The sequence below is a fragment of the Schistocerca serialis genome, chromosome 4 (genome assembly GCF_023864345.2).
Source record: "Schistocerca serialis cubense isolate TAMUIC-IGC-003099 chromosome 4, iqSchSeri2.2, whole genome shotgun sequence".
Classification (NCBI taxonomy): Eukaryota; Metazoa; Arthropoda; class Insecta; order Orthoptera; family Acrididae; genus Schistocerca; species Schistocerca serialis.
The window spans coordinates 148903301-148928221 of NC_064641.1; the positions used below are offsets into that span (position 1 = coordinate 148903301).

The 24921-nt window shown below is 42.0% G+C and overlaps 1 protein-coding gene across 1 annotated transcript in view; it reads right to left on the minus strand.

The window, feature by feature from the left end:
• The window catches only part of LOC126473757 (serine/threonine-protein phosphatase rdgC), a 1849640-nt gene that overhangs the window by 65865 nt on the left and 1758854 nt on the right, over window positions 1-24921 (minus strand). The window contains exon 15 of the mRNA XM_050101014.1: window positions 13258-13342. Within this exon, the coding sequence (XP_049956971.1) occupies window positions 13258-13342 (85 nt within the window). The remainder of the gene's footprint in view (window positions 1-13257; window positions 13343-24921) is intronic.

The window sequence follows — 24921 nt, forward strand, 5'->3', positions numbered from 1 at the left end:
AAAGAGGAAGCCGCCTGGTAGAATTTTGCACTGAGCATTACTTAATCATAGTCAACACGTTGTTCAAGAATCATAAAAGGAGGTTGTATACATGGAAGAAGCCTGGCGATACTGGAAGGTCTCAGATAGATTATATAATGGTAAGACAAAGATTCAGGAAACAGGTTTTAAACTGTAAGACATTTCCAGGAACAGATGTGGACTCTGACCACAATCTATTGGTTATGAACTGTAGATTAAAACTGAAGAAACTGCAAAAAGGCAGGAATTTGAGGAGATGGGACCTGGATAAACTGGAGGAACCAGAGGTTGTAGAGAGCTTCAGGGAGAGCATTAGGGAACGATTGGCAAGAATGGGAGGAAGAAATACAGTAGAAGAACAATGGGTAATTTGAGAAATGAAATAATGAAGGTGGCAGAGGATGAAGTAGGTAAAAGATGAGGGCTAGTAGAAGAGATGTTGAATTTAATTGATGAAAGGAGAAAATACAAAAATGCAGTAAATGAAGCGGGCAAAAAGGAATACAAACGTCTCAAAAATGAGATCGACAGGAAGCGCAAAATGGCTGAGCAGGGATGGCTAGAGGACAAATGTAAGGATGCAGAGGCGCATATCACTATGGGTAAGATATATACTGCCTACAGAAAAATTAAAAAGACCTTTGGAGAAAGAGAACCACTTGCATGAATATCGAGTGCTGAGGTGGAAACCCAGTTCTAAGCAAAGAAGGGAAAGCAGTTCTAGTTCTAAGTTCTAGGGGACTAATGACCTCAGCAGTTGAGTCCCATAGTGCTCAGAGCCAGTTGAACAATTTTTTTTAGATACCAGATGGCAGTTATAAGATTCGAGGGAAATGAAAGGAAAGCAATGGATGGGAAGGGAGTGAGACAGGGTTGTAGCGTATCCCAGATGTTACTCAATCTGTATACTGAGCTAGCAATAAAGGAAACAAAGAAAAGTTCGGAGTATGAATTAAAATCAATGGAGAAGAAATAAAAACTTTGAGGTTTGCTGATGGAATTGTAATTCTGTGAGAGACAGCTAAGAACCTGGAAGAGCAGCTAAACGGAATGGACAGTGTCTTAGAAAGAGGATATATGACGAACATCAACAAAAGCAAAACGAGGGTAATGGACTGTAGTCGAATTAAATCGGGTGATGCTGAGGGGATTAGATTAGGAAATGAGACACTTAAAGTAGTAAAGGATTTTTGCTGTTTGAGGAGCAAAATAACTGATGATGGTCGAAGTAGAGAGGATATAAGATGTAGACTGGCAATGGAAAGCGTTTCAAAAGAAGAGAAATTTGTTAACATCGAGTATAGATTTAAGTGTCAGGAAGTCTTTCTGAAAGAATCTGTATGGAGTGTAGCCATGTATGGAAGTGAAATTTGGACGATAAATAGTTTCGACAAGAAGAGAATAGAAGCTTTCGAAATGTGGTGCTACAGAAGAATGCTGAAGGTTAGATGGGTAGATCACGTAAGTAATGAGGAGGTATTGAATAGAATTGGAGAGAAGAGAAATTTGTGGCACAACTTGACTAGAAGATGGGATCGATTGGTAGGGCATATTCTGAGGCATCATTGGATCACCAATTTAATACTGGAGGGCAGCGTGGAGGGTAAAAATTGTAGATGGAGACAAAGAGATGAATACATTAAACAGACTGAGAAGGATGTAGGTTGCAGTAAGTACTGGGAGATGAAGAAGGTTGCACCGGATAGAGTAGCATGGAGAGCTGTATCAAACTGGTCTGTAGACTGAAGACCACAACAAAAACAAGTAGTCTATAAGTCTAGGTGGCGATGACCTCAGCGGTTTGGTCCCTTAGGAATTGACACACATTTGAACATTTTTCTCTCTACATGGTACTGTAATGTCATTTCATAGCAAATAAGCTGTACTCTTCGCTTATGTGAATTAAGAATTCTCTCATTCTCTTGTGACGACAGAACGCTAGGCTGCCTCTTTTTGCGCAAACAGCCTGGACCTGTGTACGTCCCTCAGACCATGAACAAATAGCTAATGGTAAACGGCGCTGACACCATGACTCTATCGAACTCAGGACTCGTTCCAACTGAAAAATGCCGCACCGTAATGCTAAATAAAATGTCGCGCTCTTGCAGCTACTTCCGAGAAGTGCCGACCAAAGCTGGATGATAGTGATAGGCCAGGCCTTGGCACGCCCGTGGCCCGAACATGCTGCACGCGTGAAATCTGGCACGCCGTGGCCGGCCCTGCATTAGAACCATCGTCGTCCGTTCTTTTTTATTAGTACAGTCTCGAAACTTATTGGACTGACGGGGTAATAAGTATAAGTATCTGCTTGTATTAATCAGTAGTATAAAGAAAAAAAAATGTGCGAACAGACCTTGAAGGCCCAACGCTGCCGACAGACCGTCGTGTCATCCTCAGCCCTTAGACGTCACCGGATGCGCATACGGAGGGACATGTGGTCAGCACACCGCTCTCCCAGCCGTTGTCAGATTTCGTGACCCTTACTGCTACTTCTCAATAAAGTAGTTCCTCTATCGACGTGAAAATGGCTTAGTGCACCCCACCTGCCAACAGCATTCGGCAGACCAGGACTTTCACCCATCCAAGGGCTAGCCAAGCCCGACACCGCTGCGGGAAGAATTAATCAAGAGCATGAATCTTCAGAATAATATAAGATGAATAGAATCCATGAGAGCAGCTAATGGATGAGGAACGGCTTTGGACGAAGCATCGTGCCATTGAGCCACGTGGCAACACAGTCGGCGGCAGGCAACAGAGATGGATGATGTGAGGTAGACGCATTTCGTGTTGGCTGCGATCCTAACAGCGCGTAATGGCAAGTAATTGCCCTTAATGGCGTGTAATAGCGCGAAATGGCGCAACGAAATCTAAGCCTGAATTTGACACACTGGGAAACTTAGTTATGTGATAATTACATTGGCCAGAATAGAAAGATTAATATTGCAGAGCAATGAAACGGTATTGAGGACCTTGATGGTGACTATATATCTGAAGTCAGCAGTGTAACGAGGTCGTGTCGTTAGTGTATCTGCTACATGCGTACTCTGCAGTTCACACCCAAGTGCCTGGCAGAAGATTCTTCGAACGATCTTCGGACTGTTTCTCTACCGTTCTATTCTCTAACATAGCGTGGTAAAAAGGAACACTTAAATCTTTCTGTAAGAGCTCTGATTTGTCTTATTTTACTGTTGTCATCAATCCTTCTATGTGTGTTGGCGACAGTAAAATAGTTTAACCTTCAGAAGAGAAAGCCGGTGAGTGAAATTTTGTGAAAAGCTCTCGCCGGAACGAAAAACGCCTTTTTTTTTGTTATGACCGTCCAAAGCATTTATCATATTCCTGACGTTATCTCCCGTATTTTGTGAAATACTAAATATGCTTATTTGAAACTGTTAAAAGTCCTCCGTCAGTCCTGTCTGGTAAGGATCCGATGCAGCACAACCACACTGTAGCAGAGGACGCGCAAGCATAGTGCGGGCAGTGTCTTTAGTAGACCTGCTGCATCTTCTTTCTGCCAATAAAACGTAATTTCTGGTTGGTCTTCCCCACAACATCATCTATGTGATCGTTCCAGCTGAAGTTTTTCGTAAATGTAATTCTTAGGTATTTAGAAGAATTACCGGCCTTTACACTTGTGTGATTTCTTGCGAAATCGCAATTTAACGGCTTGTTTTTGTGGTCCTATGGATGACCACACACGTTTCCATATTATTTTGCAGAGGTTTGGAGCTGCCCTCGAATCTAAAAGAAAAAGAGCAGAAGATTCGCTGCAACGACTGTGGTGGTGTTTTTAGCATTACAGCTGTGGAATAGCCAGTCGATGTAATATTGTTCGCACATAATATGGAGATATCTGGTAATACAGTGGGCAACAAACATCTGAACCACTGTCAATTAATGTATTTTTGAAGGTCCATAAGGAATTCTTAACTGGACAATTCATTTCTTAAGAATCCTGAGAATATTTGTATTTGTACTAACAGCCTCACTCAACAACAAAGGAAAGTCAGTTTGCTTGTCTGTATCTAAGACTTTTAATTCAAAAAGTACTCAAGCACGAAAATTTCCTGAAAGGAAAATCTAAGGAGGTTGCGGAATCATGAATGCAGCGGAAGATAACAAGACAGTGGAGCAGTATCGTTGTGAACGCCGGGAAGTGAGTACTTTTACAGCACCATATGATGATGATGATGATGATGATGTTTAGTTTGTGGGGCGCTCAACTGCGCGGTTATCAGCGCCCGTACAAATTCCCAACCTTTGCTCAGTCCAATCTCGCCTCTTTCTTTAATGAGAATGAAATGATGAGGACAACACAAACACCCAGTCATCTCGAGGGAGGTGCAAATCCCTGACCCCGCCGGGAATCGAACCCGGGACCCCGTGCTCGTACAGCACCACAAGCAGAACCCAGATAAGTACCCACTTAGTTGTTGTTTGATGGTTTGAGTTTATGTAAAGACTTATTGTTTCTATAAAATATATTTTTGTGTACACTCGTCATAAGTAGTTTGCTATTTGCGTTCAATTATTCTTTCTGATAAGATATTATAGACTACATGGATATGGTGTAACTTCATAGTAACATCGGAAAAAATGAAATATTTAGACCAAGTTACTAGCTACAGTAATGCTATTACGGTTCAGCCATAGCGGGATTTTAAATTTTTAACATTGAAATAGTCCTTTGTAGGAGTGTAATAACTTTTTGTGTGTGTGTGCAAATAGAGAAAGTGCCAATCTTTACAGTGTCGTTATGGACCTGATCTGTACAGGTGAACTGCAGTCCGTGGTGGCGCTGCATTTCATAAACTTTGTCCCATATAATGAGATTAGATTTGAGAAGAAAATCGGTCTGTTGGTATCGAAGGGTATTTTAAGAACGTACCCTTCTGACAGGTTGAGGAATGATCATGGTTCCAGCCACCAGATGCATTAAGTATCAGGTAATTTCGAGGTTCCTCTTATTTCGGGCAGCATTTAATTTTCAAAACTTTACGTGTTACAGAGATGCTGGAGCTAGGAGAAGTATACTGAAGTTATAGGAGTCATGTAATACCACCTAAAATCATGTCGGTCTTCCTTCTTTGCGGCTTAGTGCAGCAGTTCGATGTGCTCAACAAGTGCTGAAAGTCGCCTGCAGAAATTTAGAGATACGCTCTGTGTATAGCCGTCCATAATTGCGGAAGTGTTGCCGGGCACGAGTTTGCGCACGAACTGACCTCTCGGCTATGCCCCACATACGTCCTATTTGATTCATGCCGGGCATTATGGCTGGCCAAATCATTCGCTCGAACAGCCCAGTAGGTTCTACAATGCAGTTGTGGCCTGGTGATATGGCGCACTGTCATCGATAAAGATTCCATCGTTGTTTTGGAACATGAAGTCCATGAATAAATGCAAGTGGTCTCCAAGTAGACGAACATAACAATTTCCAGTCAATGATCGGTTGAGTTGGACCAGATTTCCCAGTCCATTCCATGTAAAAACAGCCCACGCCGTTATGGAGCCACCACCACCTTGCTCAGTGCCTTGTTGACGGACAACTTAGGTCCGCCAGCCGGTGTGGCCGAGCGGTTCTAGGCGCTTCAGTTTGGAACCGCGTGACCGCTTCGGTTGCAGGTTCGAATCCTGCCCCGGGCATGAATGCGTGTGATTTCCTTAGGTTAGTTAGGTTTAAGTAGTTCTAAGCTCTAGGGGACTGATGACCACAGATGTTAAGTGCCATTTTGCTCAGAGCCATTTGAACAACTTAGGTCCGTGGCTTCGTGGGGTTTGCAGCACAATAGAATCCTAGCACCAGCTCTTACCAGGACACCGTTTTCCAGTCATCTAGGGTTCAACCAACATGGACACGAGCCAAAGAGAGATGCTGCAGGTGATGTCGTGCTCTTAGCAAAGGCACTCGTGTTGGACGTCTGCTACCATAGCCCATTGACGCCAAGTTTTCGACGCACAGTCTGAGCCGTGCCGGCTCGTATCGATTGATCGATCGGGTCGGCATTGTGTGATCTTTGGGCTCGGCCGTTTGACGTAGCTTTTGGCCGTGAGGGGCGTGTGGCGCTAGAGAAGGACAGCTGGAGAGCCGCGCGGCGCGTGAGAAGCGGAGGCGAGCAAGGTTGAGCAGGCCGGGGCACGACGCAGAGGTTGTGGTGTGTTTGGCACGTTTGCAAGACCGAACCTGGCTTGTAGTATGGGAACTGGACTCGGCCACATTACCCGAATCGAATCGTGCGGCCCTGATTTGGATCTGTAAAGGATTTCATAGAAGATTTGTTTGTTATAGTGTACTCTGTGCGGCACCCTGTCCAGCTCGCCAGCTTTTTGTGGGTTCTGGGTCCAGCCGCCTCTGGTCAAGGTCCAGTGGGCCCCCTTTCTGCTACTTTAATTAGCCGGTGCCTATGGGACGTCACCTGTTTTGAAAATGTGTCACAAAGGGGCGTATGTGCTTGTATTTTATTTTGTGTTAAAAAAATTATGATATCTATTAGTGGTTAAAGTTTATCTCATTATTGTAGTCTCCTTTTGGGACCTTTACTGTGTCCATAATTTAATTAACTTGCGAGTCACTTACAGCTTGTTTAAAGATTAATGTTGTGCTTTGAATAGGGTGGTTGCCCGTGCTTGTAAGGATTTTTTGCTAAGTTACCTTATCACAAAAATTTTAAAGACAAAATTTTATTTTACCAAAAGAAAATTTAATAAGTGTTGTTGTTATAAGCTGTGAATGTTGATTATGTGGCCCGGCCCTCCCGCTCAACAGCAGTTGGCTGATTAGGGTGAATTGATCACCACACTGTCCTAATGGATACGTTCTTCATTCATCCTAAACTGATTTCTGCGGCTATTCCACGCCCTGTTACTTGAACCTAAGCACTGATACCTCTGTGTAAACTCTACTGCTGTCGGCCGTTAAGTGAAGAAAGTCGGCCACTGCGTTGTACGGGGTGAGAGGTAGCGCCTAAAATTAGCTATTCTCTGTTTACTTTTGACGCTGTGGATCTCGCAGTGTCGAATTCCTTAACGATTCCCGAAATGGAATGCGCAATGTGTCTGTCTTCGCGGTGGCCGTGTGGTTCTAGGCGCTACAGTCCGGAACCGCGGGACTCCTACGGTCGCAGGTTCGAATCCTGCCTCGGGAATGGATGTTTGTAATGTCCTTAGGTTAGTTAGGTTTAACTAGTTCTGAGTTCTAGGGGACTAATGACCTCAGCAGTTGAGTCCGATAGTGCTCAGAGCCATTTGAACCATTTTACAGCACCTCCGAGTGAGAAGCTGTTTCCCATGCAAGTATAGGTGACAGATGTACCAGATGGCGAGGCAATGAGTCAGAATAGTGGGGAGAGGTCAGTGCGCCATGACAAAGAATCACACTATGCGATCTATCCACGGGGAAAACACGTTCTGGTACGACACTGACCCTTTGCTGTATTACCCATAATTTGTTAAGATTCACTTCTGGCTAGGTCAGCGTTAGGTGGAGCCTTGAATCATTAAATATTTAATACTTGAGTAATACTACGCAGTAAGCCAAGTAAATTAGCAAACAAATTAAAATAATTCAGCTACTGATCACATACGAACAGTTACGAAGGTGTACGAGGTATGAATGACATACATGCTGCACACCAGTCTCGTCAGTTAGCAGTAGGCTGTAATCCGAGTTTGTTCTCTGTGATAGTTGCCTTCAACATGCTTTAGAATTTCACAACGTTTTTGTAAAGAGCAATTTCAGTTATTTAACTGCAAACTGCTTTACGGCGTTCACTAATAAGCGCACTGTAATGGCATCTCGGGATTTATTACATATATACTAGCCACTCCACTGCTAAGACATACAGGTCGCCTGCTTACACAGTCAGATGAATCTATTGTGCCACAACATTGCTTTAATGACTACACCAAGACACGTACGGAGAACAGGTAGGAGGATGTCCTACGCATCGATTCATTAAGGTAATCGAGGAAAGAGTTAACTTATTGAGTCTCGAGTGGGGAGGAGCGAGCAGTTGTATTGAGCTTGCTACGGAGTCGTGGCTAAACTGAGAAGCATTTATTGCGGTTTGTCCCTACGGAGGGATCTTTCACGGTGATACATGAAGTCAGCAGGTAGACAGCCCCAGTCTGACAGAGCTGTCGAGGTGACAGCTTTGAAAACGGATGATGCGCACTCTTATTTTATTTCGTGGGATTATCTTTTCTTTGCCTTTTCCTAGCGTCAAAACATGTAGGCTAAGTAACTGAATCAGTTTAAAAATTGTAATGAGACGCCATCAAGATCTTAACATTGTCAGAAACAGTGCACAAAATCCTAGTGGATAGATCAATGGAGTCTTGGCTTAATCGAAAAGAAAAAAACTTTGAACTATCGAAGTCCGACCATAAAAACCATGGAACCGTTGCAAATGGTGACCGAGGTGACAGAACAACTTACCGATTGAAAAGCTTATCAGCAGAAATATAACTTTAAAGTGTACTATAACTGACACAGGCCATATAATACCAAATATTATTGTAATAGGTTTACCAATATTTAATGTGAGTATAAAGAATCTTTAGGCTTATTAAAATTTAATGTGTGTGTGTGAAGACTATACGGTACGTATATTAAGGAGCAGGAACTAGTGGGTCACAAAGTGGGGGCTGTGAGGTGAAATACTGCTTGTGGCCCATCAGGTGCAAATGAACCACGTAAATTTATTATGTATCATCCGTTAGATAGATAATCATGTGTATTTTTTATACTGTGTTATTGATTTCGTGTATGCAAAAGAATGTTGTTGGAGGTAGGTGATGTGCTTTGGGACCACTGTCTGGTAATGGATAGCATTTCTCCGGCCAGGCAGAGTGCAGTACACCAGAGTGTCAGCAGCGAGATCAGTCTGGCCATCAGAAACATCATCCGACAGTTCGGACATATAAATAACTAATTGTTTACGTAAGTAAATAACTGGCTCTAAGCACTATGGGACTTAACATCTCAGGTCATCAGTCCTCTAGACGTAGAACTATTTAAACCTAACTAACCTAAGGACAGCACACATATCCGTGCCCGAGGCAGGATTCGAACCTGCGACCGTAGCAGCAGCGCGACTCAAGACTGAGGCGCCTAGAATCGCTCGGTCACAGCGGCTGGCCTTACTTAAGTAATGACGTTGTTCACTTATTCTTTTTAATGGTTCAATATGGTTTTTACATGACCTTAATTGACGGTACCAGTTTGACTAAGACAGGTGGTACCAGTTGGGATAACTGGACGATGGAGCTGATACTTCCGTAGATAGTCGTGGTAGGTAAGTCAGCTGTCTAGTTGACTCTGGGCTAGTTTCGTGTTGGAGTTAGGGGTTCAGCGACGAATGTTGTATAGCGAAAAATACTGATCTTTTTCAGAGCAATAAATGGCGGGGCTGTTTCACTGAAAGGACCTTAAGTTCATAGTAAAATAAATACATAGAAAGGAAAATAACAATCTACAAAGTAATAAGTAAAGTATTGTGCAATGTGCCAAGTACACATTATAAGTTTGTTAAGACGTCAATGGAAGCATTATTGTCTAGTATTGATGATTGATTTAGGAATCAACTTTTTTCTGGTTTGGCTGTTTAGGAGAGAAATAGTAATACTGATCAGAACAATCTAAGGCAGTTGAGTCGTTTCTGGTGTTTTAGTTATATGCTAAGAGTAGGCTTGAGTACATTACGTCAACTCAGAGGCAAGCTTATTGTTTAGTAGTACCCACTTTCTTGATATTAAAAAGGCGTAATAGTGGTGAGTTCAGTGTTGATTTGCCCCAACAGAGAACGAGATCAAGCCCCGAATGAATAATAAAAGTTGGTTACAGAAGAAGCTGTTAACTAAAGCACGAACAGCGCCATTACTCTCTTAAAATAAGCAGTTGTCGAGTGACCGAGTCTACGCCAACATTATAGTGATTTTATGTGCATAGACGCCAAAGCCTGAAAAGACTGAGCTTTGTTTTCACAAGTACAAAATAGCGGTAACTGTAGCTTTTTATTTTTGAATAGGTTGAATTACTTTAGTGTCTTTGGGAAGTTGGATTCTCGAACAAATCGTCTTGAACAAGAGACAAGTTCTTCTTAGCAGAGCCTCTTGGGTCGTAAAGAAAAGAAAAAAGAAAAATGGTTTTTTACAGCTTAGGATTTCATCTCATCTAATGTTCTGTTTCACTGAAAGGACCTTAAGTTCATAGTAAAATAAATACATAGAAGGGAAAATAATAATCTACAAAGTAATAAGTAAAGTATTGTGCAATGTTCCAAGTGATGAAAGACAACAGCAAACTATCATTAAAAGGCTAACTGTGTTACGATATTTATCTTCCTAGGAGATAATGAAGCAAAGAAGTAAACAATTTTCCCTATACAAGAAAAACATAACTAAACTTAAATTGCATCTTGAAATGTATAAAGACATACACAATACTTAAAGTTAAAGAAAAGATCCCATGCAATACCCTAAGGAAAATATGATAGGTTGGATTATATCTCCGACTTTGTTACTGATATATCTTTGCCCAGTTTGGTAGCAATTTCAAAACAGATGGTAGTGAAACCTATTTAGTACTAACTTAAACTGGATTATACAGAGTAAATGGTAAACGAAAGGTTGAAAGTGTAACAATTTCAACAATGCATCAACAGCAATTTATGGTAAAGCCGGTTCGAAACATACCTGTGTTTTCTTTTAAGGCTCAATGAGTCAGATATACAACCGTTGTCTAATACTTACGATAACTAGAAAGTCTGTCTTATTGGACATGCATGAGCATTTTGCACAATGGCAGGACTTTAATTTAATAGTTACAGCTGTTATATATTCAAATACGTAGATCACTTTGAACGTGGATCACCGACAGAATGTCAGTAGTTACTACACATAATGCTGAGCTTATGAGAAGCTGCGGTAGAAACAATATCAAAGACTAATATAGCCCTATACTAACTTATCGTAGTTCAAAGTACGCTATAGGTTGGATTGTAAAATCGTGGATTGTGTTCTGGTTCACGAAACGTCGTGTTGTACCGAGATACGTGGGTCGAAAGATACGGAGTTGCATCGTTACTCTCTTTCTATTGCACGCTAACAGCGGATTTCCTTTACGACCTAGAGCACTACGATGATAAGTATTAAATGTTGTCACATTAAACATTATCCTTGTGCGTAGTATATACTTTAAGACAAAAAAAGACCGCACCACAAAGAAATTACCCGGTTGGGACGGAAATCGGGAGACGTGACGTAAATATACAGACGAAAAATGATAACGATTTCAGAAAAAATAATTCTATTTGAGAGAAACAGTTCTACAAACTGAGAAAGTCAATAATGCGTCAGTCCAACAATCGCCCGTATGCAAGCAATTATTCGGCTTGTCATTGATTGATAGAGTTGTTGGGTGTTGTCCTGAGGGACCTCGCGCAAATTATGTCCGCAATGCTCCAAAAGTTCTCAGATGGGGAGAGATATGGAGACCTTGCTGGCCAAGATAGGGTTTGACAACTACGAAGACAAGCAATATAAACTCCCGCCGTTTGCGGGAAGGCTTTTCTTCAACAGCAACAAAATGGAGCGTAGCGTAGAACATCGTCGACGTATTGCTGTGTTGCAAAGGCGCAGCGGATGACATTTAGAGCAGTCCTGCTATGAAAATAGATGGCAGCTGAAATCATCGCTCCTGGTTGTCGTGCTTGCAAAACCCGACCTCGGCCAGCAACGTCACTGTATCTCTCTCCAATTGAGAACGTTTGGAGCGTAATGGTCAGGGCCATCGAACCAGCTAGGCATATTGACGATCTAATTCCCCAATTGGACAGAATTTGGTAACTCCGTCAATAAATGCCAAACCCAATAACTGCTTGTGTAAGGCACAAAGGTGGACACATGCGTTACTGACTGGCTAAATCTGTGAATTCTTTATCTTGAAGAAATCCTTCGATTTTTCTGAAAATGTAATAATTTGTTTGTTTGTACACGTAGATCACATCTACCGATTTCTCCCCCACTCGCATGATTCGTTTGTGGTGAGTGCTTCTGCCTTTTTTTCCTTGGAGTGTCTTAGTCGACAGAGTAATGGTGTCTTAGGTTAGCAAAAATAAATTTTGAACGATGAAAGTTCGAATGGAAAAGCTGGGGAACCGTTACATGTTCAGAGACTAGACTTGATAGCCATTACCGCCAATACACATGAGTAACCAAAAAAGAGAATTGTTACTTGGTACGTAAATGAACCAAATTATGATGGTGTGACTGCTTTCTGCCTTTCATTACTGTACGTAAACGCAAGGTTCAGGCTTACACGTCTCTAATCTAAAGGAACTAACACAAGTTCACATGAATTTCACAATTAAGCTCGCGCATTCGCTACTTGAGAGATCCCCCAAGAAAAATAAGTGAACGTAGGACAACGACTCTTTATGGAAACATTTTTAAGGACATGCGGTAAAGACGTAACGGATAAACCACTGAGAGAAACGCATTTTAATTTCCACATTATAGGGTAAAATTTCCTAACTGGGTACCATCGTCATGTTCCACGTTACAAAAGCTACTCAATATGACGATTACCTGCATCCACGACAGCTGGGAACCGCACTAGAGACACCGTTTTAAAATTGTTCCCAGTCATTTTCGAACGTTGGAGCACGTAATGTTCAGCTGTTCGTGAAACAGTTCGTGCACCATGTGAAAATCGCACATTGCGTCCAGCATTCCCAGCCATGCCCACAACAACTTCTTCAACTCCCTCTGACGCAATTGAACGTCGGTCTCCCTCAGGAGTAATTCCCAGTAATTCGAACTTTCGCATCGCGTTCTTCAACCTCGATGCGGAAATAGGAACTCTCCGTATTCCTTCAATGCATCGATACTCGCAAAACGCTGCAACACTATTGCTCTTGTTTTGATAAAACATCTTTACAAGTAAAGCCCTGCTCACATTGTCCACACCCATGCCTACTGCAACTTGAATGCACACAATTCAACCCTGCGTCGCCGTACGAATGTCCGTCCCAACGGCTAGTCATGATACTAACACTACTAGCAATGCACATCCTGCAGTGCACAGTATTAAGATAATTCCTATTCTGTTTGGTACCTACACAGTAAATAGTCTTCTGTCTATCATGGCTCAAGTACCGAAAGTTGCATTATAAACATACTATATACTGGAGGGGAAATCACAAAGAAAGCAAGACTGTGTTTCGATTCTCCACATACCTGAATTGTCTTTGTCTATTATCCTGAAGATGGCTTCCAAGCTTGATTTGTTTCTATACAGCGTTTCAGCCACCGTTGTCTCGGTCTGAAAAGAAAAGTAAGAACATGACAAAATTAGTAAGCAAGAAAATGAACTTCATAATGAATATTATGACAGTACTGTTTTGAATGGCTATCTTCTTATTTATAGAGTAAAATTAGTGCACTGATTAAGGAAGTCATTCCAATGCATCCGAATAAAATTACTTATGTCTTTCTTAATCAATTTAATGACGGAATTATTTTCATTTTTCAGTAAAGGATCTTCCAGATTTGAGCTTGTTACGAGAGCCCATTTCTATCAACAGAACCCTGTTCCGCTGTGCTTTGTTTCAAATATTTCATCATTAGGTTGAGATTCCGTAGATAGACTGTTAAGCGGAAAGCATAGGTTTATCAATTTCAGGGACGAAAGTAACTTTCGCTTCACGTAACTCTACCAAGTAACATACGTCGATTAAGTTTTCCAAGTAGAAAGAACTGCTACAGTGAAGTAGAGAAAGCAACCTAAAAGGAAATACGCAGTGAGCCAATAAGAGGAACAGAAATAACAAAGACTATAATTACACGGAAGTCACCGCGATTCATGATGGTCCACTAAACGTTAAAACAGCGGGACATGATTCATAATAGGGTGTGTGATCACCAGGGACGGATATGCATACTCAGAACCGTGCTCCCACGCTGGCCACGAGGTTGGTAAGGAGCTATTATGGTGGTTGTTGTTGTTGTGGTCTTCAGTCTTGAGACTGGTTTGACGCAGCTCTCCATGCTACTCTATCCTGTGCAAGCTTCTTCATCTCCCAGTACCTACTGAAACCTACATCCTTCTGAATCTGCTTATTGTATTCATCTCTTGGTCTCCCTCTACAATTTATACCCTCCACGCTGCTCTCCAATATTAAATTGGTGATCCCTTCATACCTCAGAACACGTTCTTCCAACCGATCCCTTCTTCTAGTCAAGTTGTGCCACAAACTGCTCTTCTGCCTAATTCTATTCAATACCTCCTCATTAGTTATGTGATCTATCCAGCTAATCTTCAGTATTCTTCTGTAGCACCACATTTCGATAGCTTCTATTCTCTTCTTGTCTAAACTATTTATCGTCCTTGTTTCACTTCCATACACGGCTGCACTCCATACAAATACTTTCAGAAACGACTTCCTGACACTTAAATCTATACTCGATGTTAACAAATTTCTCTTCTTTTGAGACGCTTTCCATTGCCAGTCTACATCTTATATCCTCTCTACTTCGACCATCATCAGTTTCTTGCTCCCCAAATAGCCAAACTCATCTACTACTCTAAGTGTCTCATTTCCTAATCAAATTCCCTCGGCATCACCCGACTTAATTCGACTACATTCCATTATCCTCGTTTTGCTTTTGTTAATATTCATCTTATATCCTCCTTTCAACACACTGTCCATTCCGTTCAACTGCTGTTCCAGGTCCTTTGCTGTCTCTGACAGAATTACAATATCATCGGCAAACTTCAAACTTTTTATTTCTTCTCCATGAATTTTAATACCTATTCCGAATTTTTTTTGTTTCTATTAATGATTGCTCAATATACAGATTGAATAACATCGGGGAGAGGCTACAATCCTGTCTCATTCCCTTCCCAACCGCTGCTTCCCTTTCAAGCCCCGCCACTTTTATGACTGCCATCGGGTTTCTGTACAAATTGTAAATAGCCTTTCGCTCCCTGTATTTTACCCCTGCCACCTTCAGAATTTGAAAGAGAGTATTCCAGTCAACATTGTCAAAAGCTTTCTCTAAGTCTACAATTGCTAGATACGTAGGTTTGCCTTTCCTTAATCTACCTTCTAAGATAAGTCGTAGAGTCAGTATTGCCTCACGTGTCCAATATTTCTACGGAATCCAAACTGATCTTCCCCGAGATCGGCTTCCACCAGTTTTTTCCATTCGTCTGTAAAGAATTCGCGTTAGTATTCTGCTGCCGTGACTTATTAAGCTCATAGTTCGGTAATTTTCACATCTGTCAACACCTGCTTTCTTCCTATTATGGTAGAGCATTCTATTCCTCCATCAGCGCTTTACAAGGGCTGCGTGGTCGTCGGCACTCGTGGACGTGTTGCAATGACTCCCCAACGCATCCCACACGTGCCAGATAGGATTTAAGTCGGTAAATCTGGCGAACAGACAGCTCAGCCTATTCGCGGAGTATCCTCACGTTCTACGAGCTCCTCCAAATGCGTAGTTCGATGTGAGCACGCACCATCAGCCACAAAAATGAAAGTAGGACGGAATGCACCCCTGAAAAGACGCAGGTGAGGAAGGAGTACAGTGTCACGATAACACTGAGCGGAAAGTGTAACGTGTTCAGAGATCTGCGGGCCAGTACGGCCATGTAACTCGGAGACTCACCGTAACATCTGGTCCACCAAAAGTATCACGTTCGACAATGCTTCTGAGTCAGTTTTGCTGGTCCACGTGTTATAGTAGGATGAGGCATAGTGTTGCGTGGACGTACTGACCTGCAAATCTATGAACGCAGCACACTCACTAGTCAACATTATTTTGATACTACAACTTTCTCTTGTGAGTTTTTCCAGCGGTGTTTTATGGATGACAATACACGATCGCATCCAACAGCGCGTATGGAGGAGTTCTTGGAATGAGAGGATATTCGGCGAATTGATTGGTAGGCCTGCCTCGACTTGAATATCACCCGGTACGTGAGGGATGCGTTGGGAAGACGTGCGTCCACATGCACCAACCAATATCCAGGTGTGGAGGAATGGAACACCCTACACAAGAACTCCTTATCAACCTTGTGCTCAGCAAGGGAGCACGTTCCAGAGCATTCACAGCTGTCTGTCGTGATCAAAAACACTATTAACATCTGTATCTCGCGTTTTGTAACATTCAGGGCTCCATGATTAATCAAGCTCTCTTCAGTATAATTATTGCTTTGAATAAAGGTTTCATTTCTGTTCGTCTCTCGGCATATTTCAGTTCCCTTCTTTACCATACTGTAGCACTTCATTCTACGCATGGTCCAAGTTCCATCGAGCTATATTACTTGGTAATGACACGTCACGCGGAATTTAGCACTTAAATTTGTTTGCGTACCCATCATCCGCAGCAAGAATAGAAATACTTGTTTTGTTAACAAAACCTCCTTTTCTTGCTGCAGGGAAAGGCGGTTTTATTTACACAACAAGAATTAGTAATTAAGTTTATGCATGCAAGTGTACTGCCTTGTCATAAAGGCAATCTGTTTTTACGAAGAAGTGTGCGCAGTCGGCGATAACTGGTGTGTACACCAGCTAGTAATCTGTAGCTGATACACTAATTTTAGTTGTTTGCCATCCGTGTAACGGTAGGTCACTGTAATTTAGCGATTCTCGTTATTGGCTGGTAAAGCACAAGTCCAAGTTCCATACTAGCTACTCGTAATGTATGTTAGAGAGTCACACGGTGTGCTAGAACATTTGCTTACTCAAGTAATTGCGAATCGCTATTGGCGGTGACAGAATTGCAATTCATTAACTGAAGTAGACTAGTGAAATGATTTAATCCTGCTAGAAATTCGATAAAATTCGAGGAGAGTGAAAGATGGATGGAACAGTTTTATTGAAGTACAGATGAATGTAGTGATGTGTAAAAGAAAATCTTTCTGGTCTTGGGAGAGCATGTTCTCAGATCAGGCTAAACGAAATAGGTATTGAAACTGTAACTATTTGACAAGTGAACAGCCGACTGTATTCACTAGGAGCGTCCCAAGTAGGCCAGTATTTCTATGCGAACAGAGACGAAGCCAATAGTTCATTAGGCTTATATGCCTAAGACACAAGCCAACAATTGTTTAGGCTTAGATGCATAAGTCACAAGCTACAAAATTTCGAATTAATGGAACATGAGGAACGTCATAACTGTTTTAATTAAGAGAGTCAGAGATTCCGAGGCAAGGAGAAGGAATGATAACCTCTGTGATTTTCGTTAGTTTTCGGCTAGTCTCTTAACATCCTGTTAAGAATGAGCAGAAAGTTAGCTCATGGCCACTAAGGAAATAAAGTTAATTGCCAAATGGATCATAAGTACTTCTGTCATACGCAGATGCACCAGGTGGTGATACGGATTCGAATCATGAGCAGACAATGAGTTCGGTTAAGCATAAAGGGAAAGAGATAGGGTGAAAATTATGGACACAAGTGGCCGCATGTGACAAAGTGGGATGCTACAGTATAAAAGAAGGTACGAAGAGTTCTGCAGTCTGGGACTTTCAAAAGAAAATTATGAGGAGCACTGTACAAGAAAATTAAATGATCATTCTTTCAAAATCCGTAATTTTCTCCCACCACGAAGTTTGAAATTTGGCACAAATAGGTCAATATAAATTTCCTCTGTAACGGTGCAAAAGCTGTTTGGCGCCCTGCTACGTCATCCTAGGGCACGATGACGCTTCAAACAGCAAGGTGTCGACACATGCATAATAATAATAATAGTAATAATAATAATAATAAAGAAAAAAAGAAGCCAGAGTCCAGAATTTCAAGTGAGCTGTAAGGTGCGTTAATTAGACACATTGCCACCAACTTGGACTACAATTCTTTCCTACGCCACCGTGGACGTGCCACATAATGGGAAGGTCGTCACATTCCATCGTACTCACATTTCACCCCTTCCCCTGACGCTTCTGTGATGGGGGTCGAACCGCCACAACTGGCGTTGAAATACACAATTTTCTTATGGCTGGAGCACCGCGGCTCAGAAGCGACAAGAAAAGACCTCAGAGAATTGCATGAAGGGAGTCAGTGAAATCACCCCTTTCAGCAGGAAAGGGGTTATTTGATAACGTTCGACACGGTTGCAACAACTGGGTGTTTCATCCGCACTTTAAGGACGTTGCAGCCTCACTAAATGTGATCTGATGCGTCTGGAGTGTACGAGGGGTGCAACATAAACATTACCGTGAATAAAGAAACACAGAGTCCCTCCAGTTCGGCAAACCTTCGTTGCCATGCACCACATTTGTCTAGAGCGTTACAAATGTACAGTGTGACGATTATTGAACTACATGAAATAAAATCGTCGTAACTCTTGAACTGTTTGCATTAGGACGTTCAAACTGCATGGCTGGCCGCGGAGAATGATTGGAATTAGTATGCGCATGGTTTGGTTTAGCCTTCTTTCATTTGGATGGGTTCCTCAACAAGCAAAATTGGCGCATTTCGGAGACTGTGAATCTGCATTTCGTGATCGAGAGGTCTCTTCATCCTCAACGGTTGATTGTGTGGTGTACAATGTCCAGTCACGGAATAATCGGTGCGATAATCCCTTGATGGCACGGTGACTATTTAATGGTACGTTAAGGTTTCGGAAGATAATTTCATCCCTATTGCCCAAAGTGATCCTGATTTCTGCAAGATATGATTCATGCATGACGGAGCTCGACCCCATCGAAGAACGAAAGTGTTTGATATCCTGGAGGGGCACTTTGGCGATCGCATTCTGGCATTCTAGCATTGGCCTCGATTGGTCGCCATATTCTCCGGATCTGAACACATGTGCCTCCTTTTTGTGCGACTATTGGTCTGCGCCACATCACCGCCAATGATGGCAGGCACATCGAACATGTCATAACTTAAATCCGATATAGTGACGTTTACATGTTGAATAAAGTGTGTCCACGCCGTAGTTTCTAAGCAATTTCCGTTTCTTTTTCACATAGTTCAATAAATGTCACCCTGTACCCGCCAGAAACTGTGTGAACACACATCCAGCCTTAGAGCTGCTCCAGCGCCTGAAGGCAGGCAAACCTCATCTAACGGTGTCAAAGGGATTGCCTAACCCTGAAAGTATAGGAAAATCGCGAGGCTGAATGTTTCTGACAGGTAACGAGCTCAGAAAAGATGCTTGGGTGGCTCCGAGGGTGCTGCCGAACTGGGGTGCACCCACTCGTGATCACACTACAGTACGGCGCGAAAATGGAAGGATGATGAAGCATAAAACACTTTTCTTCTTAGGATCACGTTCAAATTTCATCGATTGGTTTTGAACGGTCCCTAGTGTTTCCATCCTGTATACCGGAGCAAAAACTGCGGATAAGATCCCATTCAATAGATTTCAGCCTAACGATGAGATGAAACACCGAGGAGCTGGCAGCAATATGGAACGTTGTCAAGGACATCGTCCTGCTGCTCATCGCACTGCGAACTGTCGTTGTCGAGCGTGAAATGTGTGGGAATCAACGTCTCAGGGAAAGGGGTGGTCTCCTTCACGCCCTTTATGGTACCCCCTGAGGCCTTTTCGTATCGATTCTGAGCGGCGGTGTGTATAAAATGTTATCCTCCGCCACTCACAAGAAAAACGCGTAATTTCAATGTTGGGTGTCGCGGTTCTGGCCTCCACCGTACTGACGTGAACAGAAGCGATGAAATGTGGGTAAGGCAAGGTGTGACGTCCTCCCCATCGTGTGGCACGTCCGTGGTGGCGTTGGGCAGACATTTCGTGGCTTCTGGCGTCCACGTGATAGACAAGGGTTCTGAGGAAAGTAAGGAAGGGTCGCTCGCGAAATGGAAAATACAGTGAAAATCTGATGAAGCTTTGCACAGATGCATTGTGCACTGCGTCTAGTACGCCCTTCAATCGCATCACATCCCTCGTTTCATTCTGAGGTCACAGTGAGAATGTAAAGATGGCTAGAAATTAGCGTCTCCAGCCAAGTATGAGGGCCTGGCGAAAGATTTCGCCTGAAGCTATGCAATCCACAGAACATAACTGTCATGTGGATCATTCTACACGACAATTCTCGGCCGCACTCTGCAGGGGCAATGAAGATGCTCCTGCAGCGTTTTCGATGCGAAGTGTTTGATCACCCGCAGCCCGTAATTGGCTACCCCTGAGGTTCTTCTCTGCGCAAATGAAGCGCTGGATATGAAGACAATATTTTGACACACTCAAGGAGCTGCAGTCCAGAGTACAAAATGGTCAAAAAGCACTGGCGGCTGTTTTCTATAATGAGGGAATTGAAAAGTTGTACATTGCTACTACAGATAGCTAAGTCTGAGCGGCGACTGTGGAGAGGAGTAGCTGGAAGGTGTAGATAACCATTACTGTGGTTTCCATTTCGCGACCTATCGTTCCTGACTTTCAGAACAGTTCTCGTAATTAACCCACCTTACAGCTCACATAAACTTCTGGTCTGTTTCTGAAGCGTCATGGAGCCCGTGAGTGACACCACAGGGCGCCATGCATGTGCACCATTACAGAGGAAGTTGTAGGCACCTTCGTGCCGAATTTTATACTTATGTTTCGGAGCGAAAGGCAAATATGCAGTTTCGAAAAGTCACCGTTTAATTTCGTTGCCCATTGTAAATCCGCAAGTACTGAAAACAGTATCAGCACAGTAAATGTCCTAATACGAAAAATGTTCATGGGTACCACTTTCAGCTGAAGAAGAAAGAGTAAACAGATAAAAAGAATTCCTCGATATCGTTTGTAAGACGGAATACTTTCCACGTACAGGAAGAGATAATGTATGGTACGCTAGTGATCCTTAGTGTAATCTGAGAGTGCTCTCAAACAGTGGAAGAGGTCTGTGGTCTCCTTTATATACAGAGGAGTGAATGGTTTCTTAAATTAATTTTATGTCCAACACTTAAGGGACAAGGGACAAATCTTTTGAAATTTATGTAAAATTAAACCAAAATGCAATTATAAGCCAGGGGGTGAGAAAGGGTGCTACTTATCTCTGAATCTCTTTAATACATTTATTGATGTAGTTATAAAAATCTGGAAACAATTTTATAATTACTAATACAATTGTAAATAGTGTCGTATTTTATGAGGGCCACACTTTATTCACACTCAACAACACCACCTGGTAGCCACTACAAAGCAGCTGCAACCTAGAAAAACCCTTCAATAAATCTTAAGTGCTGGTTCACGAGGGAGATCTAATCCGTTTAAAGATTGTAATTCACAACAGTTTAACTGAGCAGGTCAGCAAATGTAACTTTTTAGTTATGATTATTATTCTACGATCATGCTTAAGACTTGAGAAGAAATGTTCCAGCTGCCGTGTGGCTAATGAGATGCAATACGAAAAGACACATAGTTGAAAACAATATGATGCCAATCGCTCTGATGTTCCTTGGTTGTGAGAATTGGTCTCCGATCAGAAATAAGAAGCCACCTACTGGAGAAGTAAATGATGTTTCTGAATAGATCCGCGTGCTATTTAAATACTGAAAAATACATAATATGAAGGAAAACACTTGTAGGATCGTCTTTTACAAATGGAAGACAAAGGGTCTGCAAGAAGATGTGCATTATAAAAACCGACTGGTCAGCGCTGTGGACACCCGAGAAGAGATGGGTGTGTGACCATGAAATTTATAATCGAATGGAACGAAATGCATGATCCAGCATGAAACTGATTGAGAACATATTTCTTACAGAAAGAATATAGACAACCGCATGACGGATTCGATAGTTTTCAGTTATCCATCAAGCAAATGACATATGTTCATCTACACTACGTAATTAATCTGCTATTAACAATAAAGTGCCTGGCAGAGGGTTCAATGAACCACATCCAAGTTGGCTGTCTACCGCTCCACTCTCGAACGGTGCGCGGGAGAAACGAGCACTTAAATTTTTCTGTGCGCCCCCTGAATTCTCTTATTTTATGGTGATGATCATTTCTCCCTATGTAGGTGTACGTCGACAGAATGTTTTCGCAATCGGAGGGGAAAACTTGTGATTGAAATTTCATGAGAAAATCCAGTCGTAACAAAAAATGCCTTTGTCTTAATGATTGCTACTCCAATTCACGTATCATGTCTGTGGCACTATCTCCCGTATTTCACGATAATACAAAACGAGCTTCCCCTCCTTGAACTTTCTCGATGTCATCCGTCGGTCCCACCTGATGCGGATCCCACACCGCACAGCAATACTCCAGAATACGGACAAGCGTGATGCAAGCAATCTCTTTAGTAGACCTGTTGCACCTTCTAAGTGTTCTGCCAATGAATCGCAGTCCTTGATTTGCTCTACCCACAACATTATCTACGTGATCTTTCCAACCTAGGTTACTTGTATTTGTAATCCCTAAGTATTCAGATGAATTTACAGCCTTCAGATTGTGTTACTTATCAATTAGTCGAAATTTAGCAGATATCTTTTAGTACTCATTTGAATAATTTCACACTTTTCTTTACTCAGGATCAACTGTCACTTTTAGCACCATACAGATACCTAAATCATTTTTCATTTAGTTTTGGTCATCTGATGACATTAAAAGACTGTAAATGACAGCATCATCGGCAAACAACCTAAGACGGCAACTTAGATTGTATCCTACATATGTCGTTAATATAGATCAGGAGCAATAGAGGGCCTGTAAAACTTCCTTGGGGAACGCCGGACATTACTTCTGTTTTACTCGATGACTTTCAGTCTATTACTACGAACTGTTACTTTTCTGACAGGAAATCACGAATCGAGGTGCACAACTGAGGCAGTTTGGTTAGAAAACGCTTCTGAGGAACGGTGTCCAAGCCTTCCGGAATTCTAAAAATATGGAATCAAGTTGACATTCCCTGTCGATAGCACCCATTACAAGTTACGAAGATTGTACATCGGAAAGCATAAATGTTAACCCAGAAGCGGCTGTTATTCATGAACTCTTTCGGAAACCTGTTAATAAGGTAAGTAAAGTAAAAAATTAGTCTGCCGTTATTGTGAATTTTTGTGAATAGCACCACTGAGATATCTTAATTAATTCTCATTTATTACGACTTTTCATCTACTCAATAGGTTTTATTTCATGACAGGCTAAATTTCGATCTGTCAATTTCGTCTTGTAATGTATAGTTAAATGTTTGTCTACGATTTCACAAAAAGGAACTTAACTAAATATTTCACAGAGATACATTTAAAAGCAATAGACTACATCATAAGAGTGCGTACTTTTGTGCAATGTACCTCTACATTTTGGTGAAATACTGTGTACACAAATGATTTTTGCGCTGTCACAGGACAGCGATGCAGGATGCCGAAATACTCTACCAGCCATTAAAATTGCTACACCAACAAGAAATGCAAATGATAAACGGGTATTCATTGTACAAATATATTATAGTAGAACTGGCATGTGATTATATTTTCACGCAATTTGGGTGCATAGATCCTGAGAAATCAGTAGCCAGAACAACCACCTCTGGCCGTAATAACGGCCTTGATACGCCTGGACATTGAGTCAAACACAGCTTGGATGGCGTGTACAGGTACAGCTGCCCATGAAGCTTCAACACGATACCACAGTTCATCAAGAGTAGTGACTGGCGTATTGTGATGAGCCAGTTGCTCGGCCACCATTGACCAGACGTTTTCAATTGGTGACAGGTCTGGAGAATGTGCTGGCCAGGGCAGCAGTCGAACATTTTCTGTATCCAGAAAGGCCCGTACAGGACCTGCAACATGCGGCCGTGCATTATCGTGCTGATATACAGGGTTTCGGAGGGATCGAATGAAAGGTAGAGCCACGGAACGTAACATATTTGAAATGTAACGTCCACTGTTCAAAGTGCTGTCAATGCGAACAAGAGGCGACCGAGACGTGTAATCAATGGCATCCCATACCATCACGCCGGGTGATACGCCAGTATTGAGATGTCGAATACACGCTTTATGATGTATCATGCAGCGTAACTTGCTGTGACAGTGCGATAGAGAGAGAGAGTGAGAGAGACAAATATATTGTTTATTACTCTGTGGCGGTCAGCGCTCACATAATTATTTTTAGGAGATAGAGCCTTTGTTCTCCTTAAGAGTAAAAATTTTACTAGAAGAGAGCCATTCTTGCGAAGTAAAAATCGACGCCATTGCTAGGTTTGGATTCACATTGTAAAATATATGTGTATATGGAAGGAAATCAGTTAATAGAACAATAAAATATTGTTCATTTCAAGAAGGTACGTGTTATTACAGACCCAGCGATATACTTCTATTGTGATTTACTAATAAACACCAGCTTGAGAACAGTTGCGACGGGAGCGTTCAGTTCTAGTGAAATAGTTCGATGTTTTCTTCGGAAAAGAAGTCACTTCATGGATCATTCAAATCCACAATTGTACCTGGACATTTCTCAGAACTGAAAGCAATCTGATTGCTATGCAACAGAGCCCCGAAGAATATTTCTCCGTACATTGGTTACCACTTTCAGCTCAACACGGTATCTGCAGCATCTGGAGAAGATTTCTACAACAGCGTACGCGTGTAATCGCTACCAGTTTCACACATCGCCCTGTGTACGCTGTATGTATTTACCCCCAAGAGTGAACATACAGTTACTCACACACATAGAAAGACAATACAAGGTGGTGTGGGAAACATTTCAGTATAAAGGTCCTGTAGAGCTAAACAGTAAATAGCCTAGTAGTAGTAGTGGTAAAAAAAAAAATCTTTCTTTTTTTTCAAAGGAGTCTTTATATATGTCTACCGTTAGACAGGACACGATCCTGATACAACACTCATAGTGAACCTGCAATATAACTATGTTAGTAATTTAGTAATTAATGTTTCATTGTGTGTATATATGTCTAGTTTTATAGAGTAACTACATTATGGTCCTTTGTATGTTTC